The 22159-nt window shown below is 33.0% G+C and overlaps 1 protein-coding gene and 1 pseudogene across 2 annotated transcripts in view; both read right to left on the bottom strand.

Annotated features, from left to right (window-relative positions):
* The window catches only part of UBXN4 (UBX domain protein 4), a 40186-nt gene that overhangs the window by 5792 nt on the left and 12235 nt on the right, over positions 1–22159 (bottom strand). The window contains exons 6-11 of one of the 2 annotated variants that reach the window (XM_074301926.1): positions 14659–14767; positions 9746–9800; positions 8357–8542; positions 5402–5529; positions 4930–5032; positions 1295–1426 (exon numbers count right to left, since the gene is read on the bottom strand). In XM_074301926.1, the coding sequence (XP_074158027.1) occupies positions 1295–1426; positions 4930–5032; positions 5402–5529; positions 8357–8542; positions 9746–9800; positions 14659–14767 (713 nt within the window). The remainder of the gene's footprint in view (positions 1–1294; positions 1427–4929; positions 5033–5401; positions 5530–8356; positions 8543–9745; positions 9801–14658; positions 14768–22159) is intronic. The other variant, XM_074301927.1, reaches the window with a different exon arrangement.
* LOC141561828 (large ribosomal subunit protein eL6-like) lies at positions 17788–21658 on the bottom strand (annotated as a pseudogene).

Genomic DNA, 22159 nt, shown 5'->3' with positions numbered 1-22159 from the left:
GGACAGTGAACCGGCCCCCTATTTAAAAAGTTTAAGGACTACTGCTATAAAGCATTACTGTTTATCCTTTATTTTCAAAGACCAAGTCTTGTCTTTCTCATGAATTGGATTTAAGTGATGCAGTTTTTACAAAGACATCAGCCTTACTCTCTCTTTCAAAGTTATCCAAGTCTAGTGGTAAGATATAAATCAAGGTTACTAGCAATGGCATAGGATATAGTGAATGATCTTGATACCATGTAAGCACTAGTTAGACATTTTGCCTTCTACTTTTCTGCTCTAGTTATTTCTATTTTGTTTCTTCTAAGCTTTTCTGATCAAAAGTTGTACTGGCAAAGAATTAGGGGCCAATCTAGGGCTTAAAAACAACAACAACAAAAAGCACCAAGTACTAGCTATCACAATGGCAACCAGAAATTCCACATAGATGTTCAAGCTATTTTAGTAGTAAAATTTGAATGCATGTTAGAGAGAAGGAAAAAAAAAAAGTTACTTCTCTGGCTTTGAGTATTATGAGACTTGAAATTTAAATACCATTGTGGAGTTTCTGTATTGTTAAGTCAAAAGGATATGCACAATGCTATAGCTCTTTGGGCATAATTCACATCTTTTGCTCCCTTATCAATGGGTGAAGGTCCCTCTCTCTCTCTCTCTCTCTCTTTTTTTTTTTTAATAAATCTGACTCAGTTCCTCATGCACTTGAAAAATGAAACCATCAAAGAAATTTACTTCAAATTTTTCCCCAACTATTACTGTATTTCCCCCTATTTATTCTATTCTCTATTATACTAAAAAATCAAAATATCAAAAAATTTTGCTTCTGACCACCTATCTCCTCCCCCATGTGCCCCTCTTCTATTACCCTCCCTTTCCCAGCCCCCCTTTTCATAATCTCTTCCCCTCCTATTTTCTTGCAAGGTAAGATAGATTTTTTTCATACCCATATTGAGTATGTATGTTATTTCCTCTTTGAGCTATTCTGATGAAAATGTGGTTCACTCACTCTCTTCTCTCCCCCCTCTTTCCTTCTACTGTAAAAGCTTTTTTTTGCCTCTTTTATGACATATAATTTATTTTGTATACATTCTTATTGTTAAGAGCTAGTTCTCGAGCCCTGAGTGAAATCTGAAATTTCTGATCATCTAGAATTCAATTATTTACTTTATCTCTACATTACCAGAAACAGCTGAGAATAGACCAACCCATTAATAATATATTGCCAAAAAGCAGTGTCTAGCTGAAGGGGAATAAAATGGTGAAAGTAGGTAGATTAGACAGATAAATATATACATACTGGTAAAAGCACCACGGAAGCACTTGGTGCAAGCTCAAGCTCTGATAATTTCTTTCTGTAATCTTCTTTGGTAAACTCCCTCCTTGGAAACATGGTAGCCAAAGAAAAATTACTGTAAGTATTACCAACCATCTGTAACATAAAAGAATTCAGAAATGTAAGTTATATGGTATGATGAAATTTAATTTACTGTTTGCCCTTTTCAGCTCTTCTTTTAAAATTAACCAAAACAATTGTCCAAAGAAATGCAAATGATAACTTCTTAAGTACATCCATAACTTTACTTCTTCACAATGAAATTTTGTGGAAGATTCACTCTTTTACAACAATCAAAAATATACTTTTGTTAAGTTAAAAAAATGATAAATCACAGCTCCAAGAACTACACAACTTAAAAAACAATGACAATGTATAGGTCACTGAATTTTTTAATAGTCAGTTACTCTGTTCTTTAAAGAATTTAATCTTATACTTTATTTAAAGTGTCCAATAGGGTTTTCACTAATTTTTAGCTGTTTTGTGAACATTATCCCTTGGATCAAGAGTTAGATCTACATAAGTAGCAGGGAAGCAAGCAATAGATAATATATTGATGATTAGTTAAAGATTAAGAAGAGAGGGCAAAATTTATTGGAGGTGGTAGAACAGAATGGGATTTAAGGATGTATATGTGGAGCGGTTTGTCTTGGCAAGAAGTTCTATTTCTTCTTTTTTTTGCTGAGGCAATTGGGGTTAAGTCACCCAGCTAGAAAGTGTTAAGTATCTGAGGTCATATTTGAACTCAGGTCCTCTTGATTTCAGGGCTGGTGTTCTATCTACCGCACCACCTACCTGTCTGAAGTTCTACTTCTTTATGTGAGATGGAGGCAAAAGAAGAATACAGAAAGTACAGAAAGAAAACAATGTAGTGAAGTTGATGAAAAGGAGTGAATGATCTCAATTTTTTGGTTAAGTATGAGGTAAGATTCTTAACTAGAAAAGTCAGTAATTAAGGGAAAGGGTGCCAGTGGGATATCTGAGAAAGGAAGAAAAAAGTATGGCACAGCCACTATGGCAAATTGATTAGAGAGGTATAAGACGACTGCCTTGCTGTAGTGAAGACCTAGTTATGCTTATATAACAGATTTGTAATGGACCTAGGCAGCAGTTTCCTCATTTTCTACACCTCATTACAGCAGGATGTGAAAATAAACAAAGGCAACATGTAATGGGAGTAAAGTATGGTTGGAGGTTTGCAAGAGTGACTAACAAAAGGATGAGGGAACAAGGGACTGAGTACTGAGGGCAATGTAGATTTAACAGTTCACCAAGGAGTTGAGATGGTAAAAGAAGAGGAGCATGTAACAAAGGAGTGATGACCTAGGCAAGATGGGGTAAAGGAACTAGAGATCAATGTGAAGACAAAGAAATGGGTTAATAGTACAAGGCAGAGGGGAAAGTATGCTAAAATTATGATTATATAAAGAAACTAGAAGAGTTCATGGCAATTGAAGAGTATGACCAACTCTGTATATAGCTGAGATGGAATATGCCATGGGAAATGAGTAAACAAGAGGAACTGGGAAGTTAAAGTATTCCAAAAAAAGATAATATATATATTGAAAGTTCTCTAGTATAAAGGCAGATCTTAAGATAGAGACAAAGACTGTGAGCCAAGTGATTCATTTATTGGGGAAGAAAGGAATGTATCTTGGGGGTTGGTTAGATGATAGCTATTAGAATTCTGATAGGGTGATAAATATGAATTGAATACATCTCAAAGGAGGAGAGGGTACTGAGTTATGAAGTCTAGAAGTGGTCATGAAGAGTATGGAGTATTCTACCTCACTGGAATATTACAGTGTTGTAAGAAAAGATTTAACAGACAGTTTCAAAGAAACTTGAGAAGATATTATAAAGGGCAAAGTGAATAGAATTAGGAGAACAATTTATACAATAACCACACCACTATAAAGTCAGACAACTTGGAAGATTTAATTATCCTGATTATAAGCTACAATTCCAAATGACTACAGGGACAAAATCATATCACTCATTTCCTGACAGAGAGAGGTGATGGACTCAAGGTAAATTAATATACATTTTTTGATACAGCCAATGCATGGATTTGTTTTGCTTGAATAATTTGTTGCAGATGATTTTTTTCCCTTTTTCTTTTAATGAGGTTGGGGGGATATGGAGGAGAGAGTAGGAATGACAAATATGATACTTTAAAAAAGGGGGGGGGAAGGGTACATTTTTGTAAGTTAACATGTTGAATTATATATTTTTAAAAAGTAATCTGAATAGGACACAGATTCATATTTTAAATACAATCCTATTTTTACATTTTACTTTGTAAAGTGCTCATTTTGGTGTTTATTAAATTCTCAATTAAAAAATTAAAGTGTTTTAGAACAAGACCTGTCATTGTCTTTAAATTTAAATCTACTTCTGTCTTCAAATTACAAAAAATTTAACATCTTTTCTTAAGTTCCAATAGCTCCTTCAGAATCATAAAACAGCAACAACAATCATCATCCTTCATAATCATGACCCAAGTATATTTAAATTATTCCAGATTTCTACCCTTTGATCAAAAATATACAGAAAATGACACTTCTTTACCTCTTATGGCATCACAAATCTGGATTTCATAAATCTTACAAGTAGGGAGAACCTTTTTTTTCCCCCCTTTTTTTTCTGAGGCAAGGGAAGGGGTTAAGTGACTTGCCTAAGGTCACAAAGCTAGAAATTGTTAAGTATTTGGGACCAGATTTGAACTCAAGATTCTCCTGACTTCAGGGCTGGTGCTCTAACTACTGTACTACCTTCCCTACCCCAAGGGAAGAATCTTTTTAAAAAAGTCTAGTTTCTCACATTTCATCTTTATGAGTACCTGAATACTCTGAAACCATTAGTAAGTTAATAATCTACATGCTAAGTGGCCAGCTAGGAAAAAAAAAATTAAATCTAAGGACAATTTTTATTTTACTTATTAGTGCTACAATAAACAATTTTTATTTTACTTATTAGTCAGTGCTACAATAGCTTTTTAAAACATAAGGTCTGAAGAAAGACCACCAATGTATTTATTTCCAGAAGAAGAAAGGTCAAATAAAGATGAACTAATTTAAATCTGATTCTAGATGAAAAAATATGACTAGCCCCAGTGCAATCTCAAAACAACACCAGTATGTGAAGAGAGCAGCAGCTCAGCTTACCACAGGGAAGTGACAAAGCTCCTGGGGATACTTAGCAGTCCAGTTTCACTTGGAAACCAAATGCATGAGAATATCTCTTGGGAAACAACAACTTTTTCACTCCATAAGTTATTTGTCCTAACAGATTAGAAGAAATATCTTCAAACTGCATATACAAAACATCACTAAATTTCCTTCAAAAAATAGGAAAAAAGCTTAATACTAATAATACTTTGCTCTCTTTTTTCAACTAAATGGCATGCACAGCCAGGCTCTAAATACAATTTTGTAACTTTTCTCAGAAATATGTGCTCAGCCAACCATTATTGAGGTCTTTTGTACTGCCCTCTGGTGGAACTTCCTACATAACTCATAATTTCCAAGCTTAGAATTCTTCTCTTTTTAATAGAGACCTATAGTTTGGATTCTTTAGTAACTTATATATCAATTTACCTGTGCAGCAAATTGTCTTGCTTCTTCTAGAGGAGCATCAGAAGGAAACTGATTTGTAAAGGAAGATCCATCTGGAAGGCGGAATTGAATTCTTGCAATAGCACTATGAAAAATAACCAAAGAAGTCAGCATAGATTTCCAATTATATGTTCTCATGCAATTTTGCTTAGAGCCAATTATAAGGGACAACAAGAGTACTAGACTTTAATCAAAACAGATTTTTAAGATCTTTTTCCAGGAAGAAATATGTGCAACACTTTCAAAGGGACCTACTGAAAAATATCACTGCCATTTGCCAAATCAGTTTGTCATATCTAGAGTGCAGTGTTGGGCAATTAGTAATGGCCACAACATTATGGCATCAGAGCTAAAACAAGTTACATTAAAGCTAAAAGTCGCTCACATCTGTTCCTTTCCTCAACCCCCTTTAAACAAATATTTTTGAGTATGTAATAAAGTATGTAATAAATACCTTCTTTCTCGTGAAGAAGACTCTTTCTTAGCTTCCATTTCAGCCTGTTTGGCCAATAAAGCTGCAGCTTTGGCAGCTTCTACTTCTTCCTTTGTCTTTGCAAAGCGTGCTGCCCTTTCTGCCCGATCCTTTAAAAAGATCAAACACCAGTTACAATTCATGGCCAGACACTTGCATCAATAATCATTAAGTTTCAAGACAGAAGCAACATATATGCACAGAACAAAGCTCTTTCACATCAAATGTACTGATTTGAAACTTACTCATTTTGAAGTTAGTGTTTAAAATTTTCCCAACCTACCAAATGTGAAGGAGTTGGAAGGTATTTTTTAAATAAGCCCAAGACAATTTGGGTACTTAACAAGTTTTCTATTCAACTCTGCTAGAAATTATTTCAAAGCTGATTCGATGTACTTTTTCTCCACAAAGGATTCTTCTGGTTTCAAGAGAATGTTATGTGACCAATGTTTAGCTTGATTCCAGAGAATCTTGAAAAGCTATTTTTCCAAATATTTGTAAAATACTGAGAAGACAAAGTATAAGCTGAACAAGATAATATCTGAAGTCTGCCAAATGAGATTTTAGCAAAAGAACCATAAATCTTTTTAAAAATATTTTATTTTTTAATATTTTTTTAAAAAAATATTTTATAAGAGCTACTTTATATTTATTCTTTGGCATTATCTTAGACTAATAAAGCAAAATAATTCTTGTCAATGTAGCTCTTTAAAATTTATAAAACATTCCCTCTGATGAGCATGATGTGAGATTAAAAAAATTTACCAATCAATAAGCATTTTATTAAGATCAATTATCTTTCAGGCAGATGAACTAGATATAGAAGATGCACAAAGACTAAAGTGAAAACATTATTTGCCTTCCAAGATCTTAACTAGTCAAGAAGACAACACAAACTATATAAATAGAATAGTATAATAATGATAGTAGTGCTTTAGATAAGCTTTGAAGGAATCTAGATAATTCAAGTGAGAAAGGAATTCTCTCCAAGCTTAGGGAATAACTAGTAACCAATACATTGGCATACAAATAGGACATATATGATATAACATCAATGAGGTATTAGCAAGAAGGCCTGGAGGGGCTAGACTTCAATATGTTTGGAGTTAAGTAATATGAAGTGGCATTAGAAAGTTAGCTTTGACAACTCTGAGATACCACTACACACTATTCAGATTAGCTAAGATGACAGGAAAAGATAATGATGTATGTTGGAGGGGATGTGGGAAAATTGGGACATTGATGCATTGTTGGTGAAATTGTGAACAGATCCAACCATTCTGGAAAACAATTTGGAACTATGCTCAAAAAGTTATCAAATTGTGCATACCCTTTGATCCAGTAGATCCAGAGATCTTAAAGAAGGGAAAGGAACCTATATGTGCAAAAATGTCTGTGGCAGCCTTTTTCATAGTGGCTAGAAACTGAAAATTAAATGGATGCCCATCAATTGGAGAATGATTGTGTAAATTGTGGTATACGTTGTTATGGAATATTATTGTGCTGTAAGAAATGACCAGCAGGATGAATACAGAGAGGCTTGGAAAGACTTACATGAACTGATGCTAAATGAAATAAGCAAGACCAGGAGATCATTGTATACTTCAACAACAATACTATATGAGGATATATTCTGATGGAAGTGATTATCTTCTGACTAGAGAAGATCCAATTTAGTTCCAATTGGTCAATGATGGACAGAATCGGCTACATTCAGAGAAAGAACACTGGGAAATGAATGTAGACTACTTGCATTTTTGTTTTTCTTCCCAGGTTACATTTTTATCTTCTGAATCCGAATTTTCTAGTGCAACAAGAGAACTGTACAGATCTGTACACATATATATTGTATTTGAGATATACTTTAACATGTTTAACATGTATGAGACCATCTGCCATATCTAGGGGAGGAGGTGGAGGGAGAGAAGGGAAAAGTTGGAACAAAAGTTTTTATAAGGGTTAAATTACCCATGTATATGTTCTGTCAATAAAAAGCTATTAAAAAAAAAGAAAAGAAAAGAAAGTTAGCTTGGTACCAGGTTGTAAAACATTTCAAATCTGAAGTAATGAAGTTTATATTTAATCCTACAGTTAACAGGGTTGAATACAGAAGTAGCACGGTCAAATTTGTGAGCTTCAGGAAAATCAGTAATGCAAAAAAAATTGTGGAGATAGAAAAGACAAAATCTGCCAAACAAGTAGAAATATGAGCTGAATGAAGCATGAATAATGCCATCATTGTAAATCTCAGATGAGTTAAAAGTTAGTGATACTTCAGAGAGAAACAGTATAGGTCAGAAAAGAAGTAGGGAAGGGGAAATATTTAATGAGTTCAGTTTTAGACATGTGAGTTTGAGTTATTTAGTTTGAAATGTCCATTGAATAAGGAATAATGCAGGACTGAAGCTCAAGAAACTAGAGTTGAAAATATAAATTTTATTTACAAATAAACTAATTATCATCACATATGATGTATACTTAAACCCCATGTGAGCAGATGAAATTGTCCTGAGTGCAAAAGAATGATGGAGCCTTAGAAACATGTTGGAGATGATGATTATGATCCAGCAAAGACCAAGAAGAAACAATAAGACAGGTAAGAGAACCAAGAGAAAGCAGTGTTACTGAAACCCAGAGAGGAAAGAATGGTTTTGACATGATCGCATCAAATGAGGGATAAAAGTCAAGGAGGAAAAAATTGATAGTTTATTATTCTCATTTTACAGATAAAGAAAATAAGACTAAGAGAGTTTAAATAACTTTCCCATGGCCACATATTAAGTGTCAAATATAGAATTCTAATTCAAGTTTCTTTTGAGTCCAGATTTGGTGCTTTTCCCACTATCCCATGTTGTTTCCATTTTTTTTTTTTTTTGCAGTGTCCCAGAGGGTTTAAAAATCTATATACAAAAATTTCTTAAAAAGAGTAAAACTCACCAAAGCAATCTGCTGCTTTATCCGCTCCCTAGCTGCTTTATCTTCTGCTTTCTCCCTGTTCCTCTCCTCTAACATTCTTTTTGTCAACTCTTCTTCCTGTTTTCTTTTATAGTCCAACATTTCTTTACCAGTTTTCCTTCTATCGATTTCCTTCTTAATCTCTTTCTGGATTGAAAAGAAAGTAAGCTATAGAAGTCAAAAATGAAAATTAAAAAATCTCTTTCAAAATTTATAGATTATATATGGATTGTTCAAAAATTATAGATTATATATGGATTATAAACAGACTATCATTTCTACATATTATGCATTTTATTTATAGTGAATTACATTCAAATGCCAATTATTTATGAATTTTTGTTAATCGCTGTATTGTGATAATGACATAGTGTTATTTGATAGCATGTCTTGCTTATAGGTCTCTCAGTTTCTAGACTAACGATCAGGGGCAAGGGGTAGGGGCTACAGAGAATTTATTTATTCTTGGGTATGTGACTTTTTTGATCAAATGCTTGATGAAAACATAAATTGGGACAAAGAAATAATATATTTCCAGTCTATAAATTCTGTTGTTACAAATTTTTAACAGTATCTCATTGGCTAATAAAACTGTAATAAATAATAATTGGCTAATAATAATAATTTAAAAAACCTCTGCAAAACAGCCAGAAAATATGTATTTTATCCACAATTTACAGGTGGGGTAAGCCAGAGTGTTAGGTTAAATCAATTTCCTAAAGGCAAAAAAAATGGTTGGGGACAGCATCCAGAGGACAATCCAGAATTTTCTACTTTCAATCTAAGGTTCTTTCTACTACTACACTACCATTCTGTTAAAATGGTAATTAGCATAATTTAGTTCTAAAAAAGGAAAATGGGCCAGTTCTATAGAAATGCACTAAAAGGAGAAAAACAAATGAAGCTAAAAAATAAATAAATAAACAAATAAGTGAATAAATAAACGAATAAATAAATAAATAAATAAATAATTAAATGAATAAATCCAAAAAGCAGAACCAAACCAATCAGGAAGAAGGATGATATCTATTGCCATAAGACTATCCACTTTTAGCTATATAACCTCCTTGTCCTTTTTAATTTTCAGTGAGAAAACAAAATTTAATTTTGGAAGCAAAGGGAAAAGCCACAGGTAGAACCTACTCTAATTTATGCAAAAAAATATTCCAAATGAAAAAGGAGATCTGCTGTAGAATATGATGGTACATGGGATTTAGAATGAGATGAGAAATCATCTAAATCCAAGAAACTCTATCATCAAGTTATTCCGAGTTTAGTCACAAATTAAACAGAATTCATAAAAGTATTCCTCTTAAAGATAAGCATAATGAGCTATAAAATTGGATAGCCATGAGTTTGTGAACACTTTACCTGTTCTTCCTCTTTCCTTTTCTCTTCTCGTCTTTCTTCAAGTTTTTTTGTTAGTCTACATTTGAGAAAAGCAGGTGAGTCATGGTTTGACATAAAATAAACTTAATTCAGTTAAGAAAATGACAAAAAGTGGATAAACAGAAGTCCCTCTTAGTTCAAAAAAATAACAACCCCACTAGACAAGGTAACAACATCTGCGTTTGGCTTCCAAAGATTTCAGTGACCCAATCCATTATTCATGTCTTCAACTGTAATTTCAACACCTCTTGTTTATTTCCAATTTCCACTAAATGACAAACCTAGTAAATGATTATTCCAAAATGCTATTATATGATGAGATTTCCAAATACATAACTCATATATGCCTATCTGAATAAATTACATTTACATATTTCCCCAAAATGAAACTAAGCAACTCAATAATACCTCATAAAAGCAAGTCTGCACAAAGTTGCAGGATATAAGATAAACCCACGTAAGTTATCAATATTTCTATACATTACCAATAAAATCCAGCAGGAAAAGACAGAGAAATTCTATTTAAAATAACTGCAGTACATATTTAATTTATGTCAGATTACTTGCTGTCTTGGGGAGAGGGAAGTTAAAAGAAAGGGTGGGAGAAAATTTTGGAACACAAAGTCTTGCAAAAATTAATGTTGAAAATTATCTTTACATGTATTTGAAAAAATAAAAATTATTAAAAAAATAAAGCAGACAATATAAAATACTTGAGAGGTTACCTGCCAAGAGAAACCCAGAAGTTCCATATAATTATATGAAAACAATAAAAAACACTTTTGACACAAATAAAAATTTGATCTAAATAAATGGAGAAATATTAATTACTCAGGATAGGCTAAATCAATATAATAAGTACAATTCTAACTAAATTAATTTAAATTAATTTGCTTACTCAGTACCATGCTGATCAAACCACCAAAAAATTATTTTATAGAACTATAGAATTCTATAGAACTATAGAATAAGTAAATTCATCTGGAAGAACAAAAGGCCAAGAATATCAAGGAAATCAAAGGAAAAAATATTAAGATAGATAACAGTACCCTATTTCAAACTGTATTACAAAGCAGTAATTATCAAAACAATATAGTACTTGCCAAGAAACAGTGTGGAACCAGTGGAATACATAAGATGCACAATAACATTTGATAAACAAAGATCCACATTTTTGGGACAAGACCTCACTATTTGAAAAAACTGCTAGGAAAACTGGAATACAATTTGGCAGAAAGTAAGTATAGACTAACGCTGTACATGAGACATAAGGTCAAAATGGGCTCATCGATTTAGAAATAATGAGTGTTACCATAAGCAAATTAGGGAAACATGTGGAATAGTTTACCTGTCAGAGATGTGGAAAAGAAAGAATTTATGACCAAACAAGATAGAAAACATTACACGATGTTAAGAGATAATGTTTGTGATTACACTAAATTAAAGGTTTTGCATAAATAAAATCAATGCAGTTAAGATTAGAAGGAAAGCAGAAATCTGGAAAAAAATATTTATAACTAATGTTTCTAATAAAGGCCTCATTTCTCAATTGTATAGAAAACAAAGTCTAATTTATAATATAAGTCAATCTCCAAGTGATAGTCAAATGATGTCAACATGTAGTTTCTGAAGAAATCATAAATGCTATCTATAGTCATGATGAAAAAGTTGTCTAAATCACTATTAGAGAAATATAAATGACAACAACTGAGGTGTACCACCTCACAGAAAAAGATAAAAGTCAGATGATATGTGAGAAAACTGTGACACTAATGTACTCTTAGTAGAACTGTAAATTAATCCAATCATTCTGGTGAGTAATTTTGGGACTATGCCCAAAGTGTTATAAAATTGTGCATATCTTTTGACCATGCAATACCATTACTAAGTTTGTAACTCAAAGAGATCAAAAAAAGAAAAAGGAAACTATACAACAAAGTAATATAAAAAAATAATTGATAGCAGTTCTTTTAGTGGTGGTATTGAACTGGAAATTGAAGGGATGCCCACCAATTAGGGAATGTCTGAATAAACTGTGGCATATGAATGTGAAAGAACACTATTGTATCACTCCCCCACACACACCATATAAGAAATAGTTGAGCAGAATGGTTTCAAAAAGACCTGTGAAAATGAATTAATATAAAGTGAACCAAGCAGAGGGCAAGAGATCATTATATACAGTAACAGCAATACTGTATACGGTATAATTTTTGAAAGGCTTAGCTATTCTCAGCAATGAAATAATCCAAGACAATTCTGAAGGCCTTTTGATGGCAAATGCTGTCTATCCTCCAGAGAAAGAACTGATGGACTCTGAATGCAGATTGATGGATACTTTATTTTTTTTACTGGACTTTTTAAAATTTTGGTCCATGTTCTATTTCGCAACATGGCAAATGTAGAAATGTTTTGTGTAACTTCACAGGTAAAATCTATATCAATCATAGTGTTTGCCTTCTCAAGGAGGAGGGGAGAAAAGGAGGAAGGGAATCTGAAACTTGTAAGTCCTGAAAGAAAGGGAGAACTTAAAAGAACAGTATATTTTCTTCAGGGACAAGACAAAAGCAAAGAAAGCAAAATTCTCCAGCGTTGAAATCCTGGTTAGAAGCAACACATAGTGTTATCAGAAAGAGAAGCAGGATAATCAGTACACTAAGTCTATGAAATAAAAGGAAGTATCTCAAATTGATTTCTAAGTATTCTACAATCAAAATAAACAAACTGTTTTAAATCATATTTGTTTTTACTAAGTGGGATTATAAAGCAAAGCCACTTAAGAGTACATAAAAAGAGGAACATTTTTAGCTTTCAAATAGAAATTAGCACCCCAATCTAGGAACAGAAACATTTCCTTAGGGGTTTCTAAAAGTAACAAGATTCAGTTCCTACTTCTCACTACTTACTCTTAGCCCAGATTTTTGCTAAAAAGCTACAGATAGTTTCCCAAACCTGAAATTCTGCAGTCCCTGTTATATGGCAAATATGCAACTATGCTGAAACTATTGCCCCACATTTCAATATCCATCAGCAGTGGCCTGGCACTAAGGGACATTTTATCTTCCAGCAAGTGAATAGGTAGCAATTTCACTAACAGGGATACAGGTTAAAAAAACAAAAACAAAAATGGGGGTGAAATGGGGGTGGGGAGACACACAGCAGCAGCAGGTGTTTTCCTGTAATCTCAGAGTAGAATTTATTCATTCTATATTTTAGACACAAGATGAACTAAAGAACATTTTTCAGACTGGTCTTAGAAACTAATTACTGTTTGTAAGATTTTCTGTGAAAAATAGCAAAAAAAAACCAAAAAACAAAAAACCGAACACTGAGTTCCAAACAATCAACCTGTAAATAAACTTTTGAAACATAATTTGAGAAGTGGGTATTCTAAAACAAAAAAAGTATAATGATGAAAACTTAAGGTTTCAAATTGATGAGATTAAAATTGAATAATCTTTCTACTTTTAACTTTAACAAATTATTGAGGTTAATATTAAAATTCTGATTCAGGAACAGGGGCCAATTTTCATTTAAAAGGTGAAGAAGTTTCTCTTTTTAGGTGCTCTAATAAGCTTTCTCTGCTTTATAAATGTCACTTTAAAACCAAAAAACTTAGTATGTCTTAGAATAGTTTTTTTTAAATTACTTTGGGTTATAGAATACTCAAAAATGGAGTTGAGATTCCTTTTTTTGTGATAAGCTTTCTCCCAGGGCATAAAAAAAAGTTATAATTAATCAAAGTACTCTTGACTACTACTGTTAATTGGATTTCAATCAAGAATAATTGTATCTAAGAGACATGGGAAATTCTCCCTATGTCCACTTAAGAAGTATTATTATAGTTACAGAAAATGGAGAACGGGCAATTAGACAAGTCAAAAGGCTAAATATTTATTTATGAAAAGGAAACCATATCACTCAAGAAATGATATTTACTAAGCACTCATGGTATGCAGAATATCAAGTTTTATACATAGTTATGCAATTAACAGAAATTCCAGTATATCTTTGTTTACAGTCCTACAGCACAGAAAAATAAAGGTGAAAATACAGGTAGTAAAAACATGGAAATATATGTCCAATTAATTTCAATTGTATGTCTCATAAACCAAATAAGAGGAAAATAGGCAATAAAGTTTCATGATTATACTGAGAAACATGACTAAAATATTCATAATCTTTGATTCAAGAGCTCTCATTACTAGATAAATTTACTAAAGATCCATATACATCAAAAAATTCATAGTGGTAGTAACAAAGAACGGGGAAAAAAAAAGTCTATGTTCAGTCATTAGGAATGTCTTAGCAAATTGTAGGACATAAATGTAATAAAATATGGTGTTATAAGAAAAAATGTGAATAATTTTAAGACTTACGTGAGTTGATACAGAATAAAGAACAAATAAGAAGACAATATATATAATGATTCCAACAATGTAAACAAGAAACCTGAACATTATATTTATAATGACCAAACTTGACCTTGAAGAGATAAAAGAAAATCTTATCTCCTTTTCTTTTTTCCCAGGGATAGATGCCACTATAAATGTATAATACTTAGTCAGATTAAGTTGAAATGATGGTTAGGTTTCCAAAATTGTTTCTCTAAAAAAAATTCAGAGTTAATTATATGGGAAGGAAAGAGAGGGACATATATAGAAAGTAATTTAAAACAAATCAATATATATTTTAAACAGACAAAAACCAAGCAGCTTTTATAAATTATAAATTTCAAATATGATCTATCTGTAAATATACAAGTCAGCCAAGTAATCAAAAATTCCAACTTTAACATTTCTACCAATCATTTTTGTTCTTTCTATGAATACCTAGAACAAACAATAAATAACTGGAATTTCCATTTTAAAAAATAGATTTTTAAAAGGGCAAACCTCTCGACTTTAACTGTGAGGTCTTCTTCAGCTTGGTGACTCATCACTCTCTCATCTGAACAATCATTAGCTTCCTGAATGGGACTGGTATGACCTGAATTTTCTCCACCTTTAAAAGGGAAGGCAGGAGAGGGAAAAAGGGAAAGAAAAATACAGTATTTTTTAAAATAAGTTTTAAAGTACAAAACGGTATACTTTAACATTTGTTAATACTTCTATTTCTTAGTCTTATTATATACTTGGTCCTATTATATATGTATAATACACATAACACACCATCTTAACGGATAATCATCTTGGTTTTCATTGAAGTCCTAATTTATTCAACATTTTAAAAATTATTTCCTTTGATCTACAACTTATAACCAGGCTTTGATCTCTACTATTTGGAGTTTCTAAGAAAGTGTCACTAATAATGAGTCACTGAATATCTCCTATAATATATTAAAATAAAGAATACTTTAAAGAGGCAGGTCCCTTGGATTACAGAATGGATTTAGGAAATCTGTGTAGACCTATAACACTCTCTCCTGTCCACCTCCCATAAAGACAGATAACTATTTCTAAGAATACACAAGGAAGGAGTTATGCCTTAAATCATTCCATGGAACAAATAAGGGAAAGAAATCTCTAGTGTGATGTCTAAATGGATCCGATCATTCAAGAGACTTTACAAAGCAGATTCAAATAGACCCAAAAAGAGATGATCTGGTAGAATCTGGATCAATACATATTGGGGCAATCCCAAGTTCTGGACTCACCTGCTAAGAACAAACTTGGCCAATCAGATCTGGCACCCATAGCCAAGAATTAACTGTTTTCAAATATTTTTGCATCACAATCCTGCCAGATTATGCAACATTGTTTTCCTATGTCTTGTCTTTTACCCTTTCCCTTAGTAGAAATCTCCTGGATAGTTTCCACATTTCATACACATTTTGTATATAAAAGCTACTCTCCAGAGAGCATATTAGATTATAATTGGTGATGTCCAACATGTTTTATTACTCTGAAATACTATATTTTATTAACTCAAAAGGACAATAATCTCATTGAAAAATATTTATTACATACTTTTAAATCAATGCACAATGAAGATGAAATATAAAGGAATGACCTTTAGTCTATTTTCTTCTCTTATGCTTTGTCTTTCAATTTTTATACCTCACCCACAATTTCATTTCTATAACTCTTCTCTACTCACCATCTTCAATTTTTTCATGTTTATTATCTTCACTATACCTTGAACTGAAATAAATCATTTCAATTTTATCCATGGAATCTGAAATATAGCATTTTTTAGACCCTTTAGCTAAACTCTTAAGAGTTTGTGAGCACATTATGAAAAAAGCCAAAATTCTGAATATGCTAAATCTTATAAAAATTCTAAATACAACAAAAGAATTTCTGAAGTCTGGGATAAAAACAGAAGAATAAAGAAAAGATAGACCCACTGCTTGGTATAATATTAACAAATGCCAGAAAACAAAGAACTACTCAACTTGCATTCACTTCAATCAACTGTATTAAGGAAAATGATCTTCAAAGTGAAAATAGTGGAATAAACATCATTAAAATGGAATTTTAGGCATAGAGTATTAGGAAGGCAATTAAGAGATCAATTAATCACATCTTTAAAATTCAAATTATTCACACCTAGAGAAATCACATTCAAGAGACTGAAAAAACTTGCAGAAATAGGAAATCTTTAAGAAATCATGGATAATGGTAGAGGTATCAGAACATCATAAGGAAGAATATGTTATCCTCATTTTTTTTTAAAGTTTCAATAGTATTTTATTTTTCCAAATACATGTAAAGGTAGTCTTCCAACATTCATTTTTTAAAGATTTTGTGTTCTACTGTACACATCCTTTGATGCAGCAGTGTCTCTACTGGACCTCTATCCCAAAGAGAAGGAAAAGGACTTCACGTGTGCAAAAAATGTTTGTGGTAGCCCTTTTTGTAGTGGCAAGAAACTGGAAATTGAATGGATGCCCATCATTTGGAGAATGTCTGAATAAGTTATGGAATATGAATGTTATGGAATATTATTATTCTGTAAGAAATATCAGGAGAATGATTTCAAAAAAGCCTGGAGACACTTACATGAACTGATGCTAAGTGAAGTGAGTAAAAGCAAGAGAACATTGCACACAGCAACAAGATGATTATTTATGATCAACTCTGATGAACGTGGCTCTTTTCAACACTGAGCTGATTCAGGCCAACCAATGGACTTATGATGGAGAGAGTCATCTGCATCTAGAGAGGACTGTGGGGATGTGGATCACAACATAGTAATTTCATCTTTTTTTGTTGTTGTTTGCTTGCTTTTTGTTTTCTCTTTTTTTTCCTTTTTTGATATGGTTTTTCTTGAGCAGCATGATAATTGTGGAAATATGTATAGAAAAATTGCACATGTTTAACATACATTGGACTACCTGCGGTCTAAGGGAGGGAATGAAAGGAAGGGAAGGAGAAAAAATTGGAAACACAACACAAGTTTTGCAAAAGTGAATGCTGAAAATTATTTACATATAATTTGAAACTAAAAAAGGTATTATAAAAAAAAGTTTGTGTTCCAAATTTTTCTCCCTCCCTCTCAACTCCCCCTCTTCCCCAAGATAGCAAGCAATCTGATGTTATATGTGTACAATACTTTTAAACATATTTTCATATTTGTCATGTCAAAAGGGAAAAAAGACATGATAAAGAAAAAGAAAAAAGAAAAAAGGTGAAAATACTATGCTTCAATCCACATTCAGTCTCCATAGTTCTTTCTCTGGATGCAGATGGCATTTTCCATCCTGAGCCTATTGGAATTGTCTTTATTCTAATTTTCAAAAAGAGATAAAATACTTCAGGAAACTAAGTCCAGTAAATATAATGACCTCTAAAAAAATTCTAAAGTAAATTTTTTTTCCTTTTTTTCTAGTAAAACAATTTTTAAAAAATACTATTTTTTACAATTATATGTAAAACCAATTTTTAACATTTTTTTAAACAAAATTCTGAGTTCCAAATATTCTCTCCCCCTCACTAGATGGTAAGCAATTCGATACAAGCTACACATGTGCAAATGTAAAATATTTCCAAATTAGTCATGTTATAAAAGAATATAAGGGGAAAAAAAAAAAAACCAGGAAAAAAGTGAAGAAAGTGAAAATAGTATTCTTTGAGCTGCATTCAGATTTCATTAGGTTTTTTTTGGATATGGACAGAATTTTCTATCATGAATCTATTGGAATCATCTTAGATCACTGCGTTGCTGAGAAGAGCTCAGCCAATTATACTTGATCATCACAAAATGTTATTGTGACTATGTAGAAAGTTCTCTTGGTTCTGCTCACTTCATTTTGTGTCATTTCATGTAAATCTTTCCAGTTTTTTCTGAGATCTGAGTGCTCATCATTTCTTATAGTACCATAGTATTCTATTACATTCATCATATTCCATATTCCACAATGTATTCAGCCATTTCCCAATCGATGGGCATCTCCTCAATTTCCAATTCTTTGTCATCACTAATGGAGCCCACCACAAATATTTTTGTATATGTAGGCCTTTTTTCCTTTTTTATGATCTCTCTAGGATTTAGATCTAAGAATGCTATTGCTGGATCAAAAGGTATTGCATAGTTGTATAGCCCTTCAAGCAAATTCCAAATGGATAAGTTCAAAACTCCATCAACAATACATTAGTGACCCAATTTTCCCACATTCCCTCTAACATTTATTATTTTCCTTTTCTGTCGTATTAATCCAAGTGAAGTGAAGGGTGAAAGTTTTTTTCATGACTAAAGGGAACCTTTGAATTTTTATCTATTAATTCACTTTATATTCTTGATCTTTTCTTGTCAGATAAATTGTTACTTTTTTCTAACTCCAAAAATAATTTCTTGGTAGTTTGATTGGTATAGCACTGAATAAGTAAATTAATTAGAACTGTCATTTTTATTATGTTGGCTCAGTCTATTAGCAATTGATATTTTCCCAATTATTTATATCTGACTTTATGTGAAAAGCGTTTTGTTCCTAGGTTTGTCTTGGGAAGTAGACTCCCAAGTATTTCACATTGCCTACAGTTATTTTAAGTGGGATATCTTTTTTTTTTTTTTTAGTTATTCTGAATATTTTAATAAGAGTTCTCTGCAAGGCATTTAAAACACCAGTTTGTGAGGATAAACTCCATTTGAGAGTGAAAATACAGACCGCAGGTAGCCAGGAGCTGAGGAATTTTCTTGATTTTGGGCAGGATCTGAGAATCTACTGCTTTCTGATCAGCCTTGAGCTGCTCTGTAATCTCATATTTCTCTTTTTCCGTGTCAAAAATCTCTCCTTCTTGGTGTCGAGGTTTGTGGAGCCTTTTCTTCTTGAAGTAGGCATCAGTAAGATGATTTGGAATCTTTACACCAGAAAGGTTAACCCTGGTGGAAGTGGCAATGACAAATTTCTGATGGGTCCTTCGCAGAGGAACACGGTTGATGGTCAGAGGTCCAGTCACGAGTAGCAAGCCACTAGACAGCTGCTTCAGGAAAACCACTCACTTGCCCCTGTGGCGGCCAGTGAGCATGATCAGGACGGTGCCTGGGGTGATGCTAGAGCGAAGTCTCCTCACATGCTGGCTGAAGGGCTTTTTGCCATGACTTAGCAGCTTTCTGGGCACATCCTCAGTAGGGTAATACTTAGGCATCTTGCGAATCTTTACCACTCGGGTTCCTCCATTCTTATCGCTGCCAACTAACTGGTTTGGAGATAGTGGCCGGCACTCTCTCTCTCTTTTTCCTTTCAATCCGGGTTTTTGGTGCAGTGTATTTTCGCTTGTACATGGCTGGGCGGGAATACATGGCAGACCTGGAGTATTTGCCGATTCCTTGAGCCAGAACTGGGTTCCTACTGCAATGCTTTTGAGGCTTTTTCCACCACCTTTTCGGCTGCATCTTCCTTTTTGTTTTTCTTTTCCTTTTTTTCCTTTTTTATTTTCTTTTCCTTTGGTGCCTTTTGGGGTTTTTTGTCGGCCATCTTGAGAGGAAGGGAAAGACTAAGTGGGATATCTTTTTCTATGTCTTGCTGCTGGATTTTGTAGGTAATTTATGGAAATGCTGATGACTTAAGTATGTTTTCTAATATTCTAAAACTTTACTTACGTTGTTAATTATTTCAAGTAGTTTTTTTTTGATTCTACAAGGATACAATCATACCACTGCAAAGTGTGATAGTTTTATTTCATGAATGCTTATTCTAATTCCTCTAATTTCTTTTTCTTCTCTTATTCTAGCAAAATTTCTAGAAGATAACAGAATGGAAACAAGCTTCTGAGTAATTAGGAAATAAAGCTATGATTAGAATGAGCTACAACAAATTAACTTAACATCCTAGTTTCACATTTTTACTAGATTAAAGAGAACACAAATCCCCAAACATATTCCTTGATTTCAGCAAAGCATTTAACAAAATAATTACTAGTTTTGTAGACCAGATAGAGAAAGATGAGCCAATTGATAGTTGTCCTATAAATGTTAAGTCAATTCTTAAGAATTAAAGAATCAATAAAAATGTTCAAGAAAGGCTGGACAAATGCTTGTTAAGAGTTATTGCTTCTAAAAATTTGGAGCTAAAAGAAACCAACTCCCTCTTTTCAAGAAAAGGAAATTGAAGCTCACAGGCATTGAAACTGACTTGATCAAAATCTGTTGTTGAAGGGAATTATGTTGTTTGGGTTTTTTTTTTTTTTTGCTGAGGTAATTGGGGTTAAGTGACTTGCTTAGGGTCATACAGCTATGAAGTGTTAAGTGTCTGAGGTCAAATTTGAACTCAGGTCCTCCTGACTTCAGGGCTGGTGCTCTATACACTGCACCATCTAGCTGCCCTAGGGAATTATGTTTTTAATATATAGTCTTTTTCAACTCCCAGCTATGAAACTATGCCCTAAAACCAAAGAACATTCATCAATGTCAAGCTAGCTAAAAAAATTCTTTAAATGTCATACATACTGCATTGCCAAACCAAAGGAGAAGCCAGGGAGAGAAAAAAATAATTTTATGGGGGGCAGCTAGGTGGCGCAATGAATAGAGCACCAGCCTTGAATTCAGGAGGACCCAGTTCAAATCTGGTCTCAGACACTTAAACACTTCCTAGCTGTGTGACCCTGGGCAAGTCACTTAACCCCAGACTGGGGGGGAGGGGAATAATAATTTTATGAAGATGATTTGGAGGATGTGAATTTTGAGTCAGAGATGAACATATATTCTTAAGAACTTGAGAAAGACTTTAGATTAAGGAAAAGAAAATCACTTTGCTGAGGAAGACGACTTCTTTTTTATTGGTTAAGATGACAGAAAAAGATAATGATAAATGCTAGAGGGGATGTGGGAAAACTGGAGCATTAATACATTGTTGGTGGAGTTGTGAACTGATTCAATGATTCTGGAGAACAATTTGGAACTATGCCCAAATATGCCCAGCATATCTGATCCATCAGTGTTTCTACTGCGTCTTTTTCCTAAAGAGATCATAAAAAAGGGAAAAGAATCCACATGTGCAAATCTTGTGGTGACAAGAAAACTGGAAACTGAGTGGATGCCCATCATTTAGACAATGACTGAGTAAGTTTCAGTATATGAATATTACAGAATATTAATGTTTTATAAAAAACAGTCAGCAGGATGATTTCAGAAAGGCCTGGAGAGACATGAACTGATGCTATGTGAAGTGAGTAGAATAAAGATATCATTTTACATGACAAGATTATGTGATGATCAACTGTGATGGACATGGCTCTTTTCAACATTGAGCTGATTCAGGCCAATTCCAATAAACTCATGACAGAGAGAGCCATCTGCACCCAGAGAGAGGATTGTCAGTACTGAATATGGATCATACATTTCATCTTTGTTATTGTTTGCTTGTTTTTTCTTTCTCATTGCTTTTTCCTCTTTTGATTTTTTTTCCTGTGCAAGATGATAAATGTAGAAATACACACACACACACACATACACATATATATATAAAGAGAGAGAGAGAGAGAGAGAGAGAGAGAGAGAGAGAGAGAGAGAGAGAGAGAGAGAGAGAGAGAATTGCATTATGTTTAACCTATATTGAATTACTTGCTGTCTAGAGGAGGGAGGAAGACTTGGAACACAGTTTCCAAGGATCAATGTTGAAAATTATTTTTGCATGTATTTTGAAAAATATAAAGCTGTTATTATGTTAAAAAAAAAAAGTTAGCCATTAAAACTAATGAAAAGAAACAGAGTCTGTCAAAATGAGAAGATGCTAATGAGGTGAAGAAAATGAACACTTCCAGAGCAGAAACCCCACACAGACCTGTACCACAGCAATTGGTAAACAGAACTACTAAGAAGAATAACAAAGGACTGAGGAGTCAGTCCAGGAGGAAAATACTGGTTGAGAAGATGTAGTTTATCTTCTTAACCAAAAGACTTGGATTTCTAAACTATAGCTTCAAATATAGAATGATGGTATTTGGAATGAAGCAC

This window comes from Sminthopsis crassicaudata, chromosome 3 (assembly GCF_048593235.1).
Source record: "Sminthopsis crassicaudata isolate SCR6 chromosome 3, ASM4859323v1, whole genome shotgun sequence".
NCBI classification, from domain to species: domain Eukaryota; kingdom Metazoa; phylum Chordata; class Mammalia; order Dasyuromorphia; family Dasyuridae; genus Sminthopsis; species Sminthopsis crassicaudata.
The sequence above is the reverse complement of the archived record's forward strand: the minus strand, read 5'-3'. Positions and strand labels throughout refer to the sequence as shown.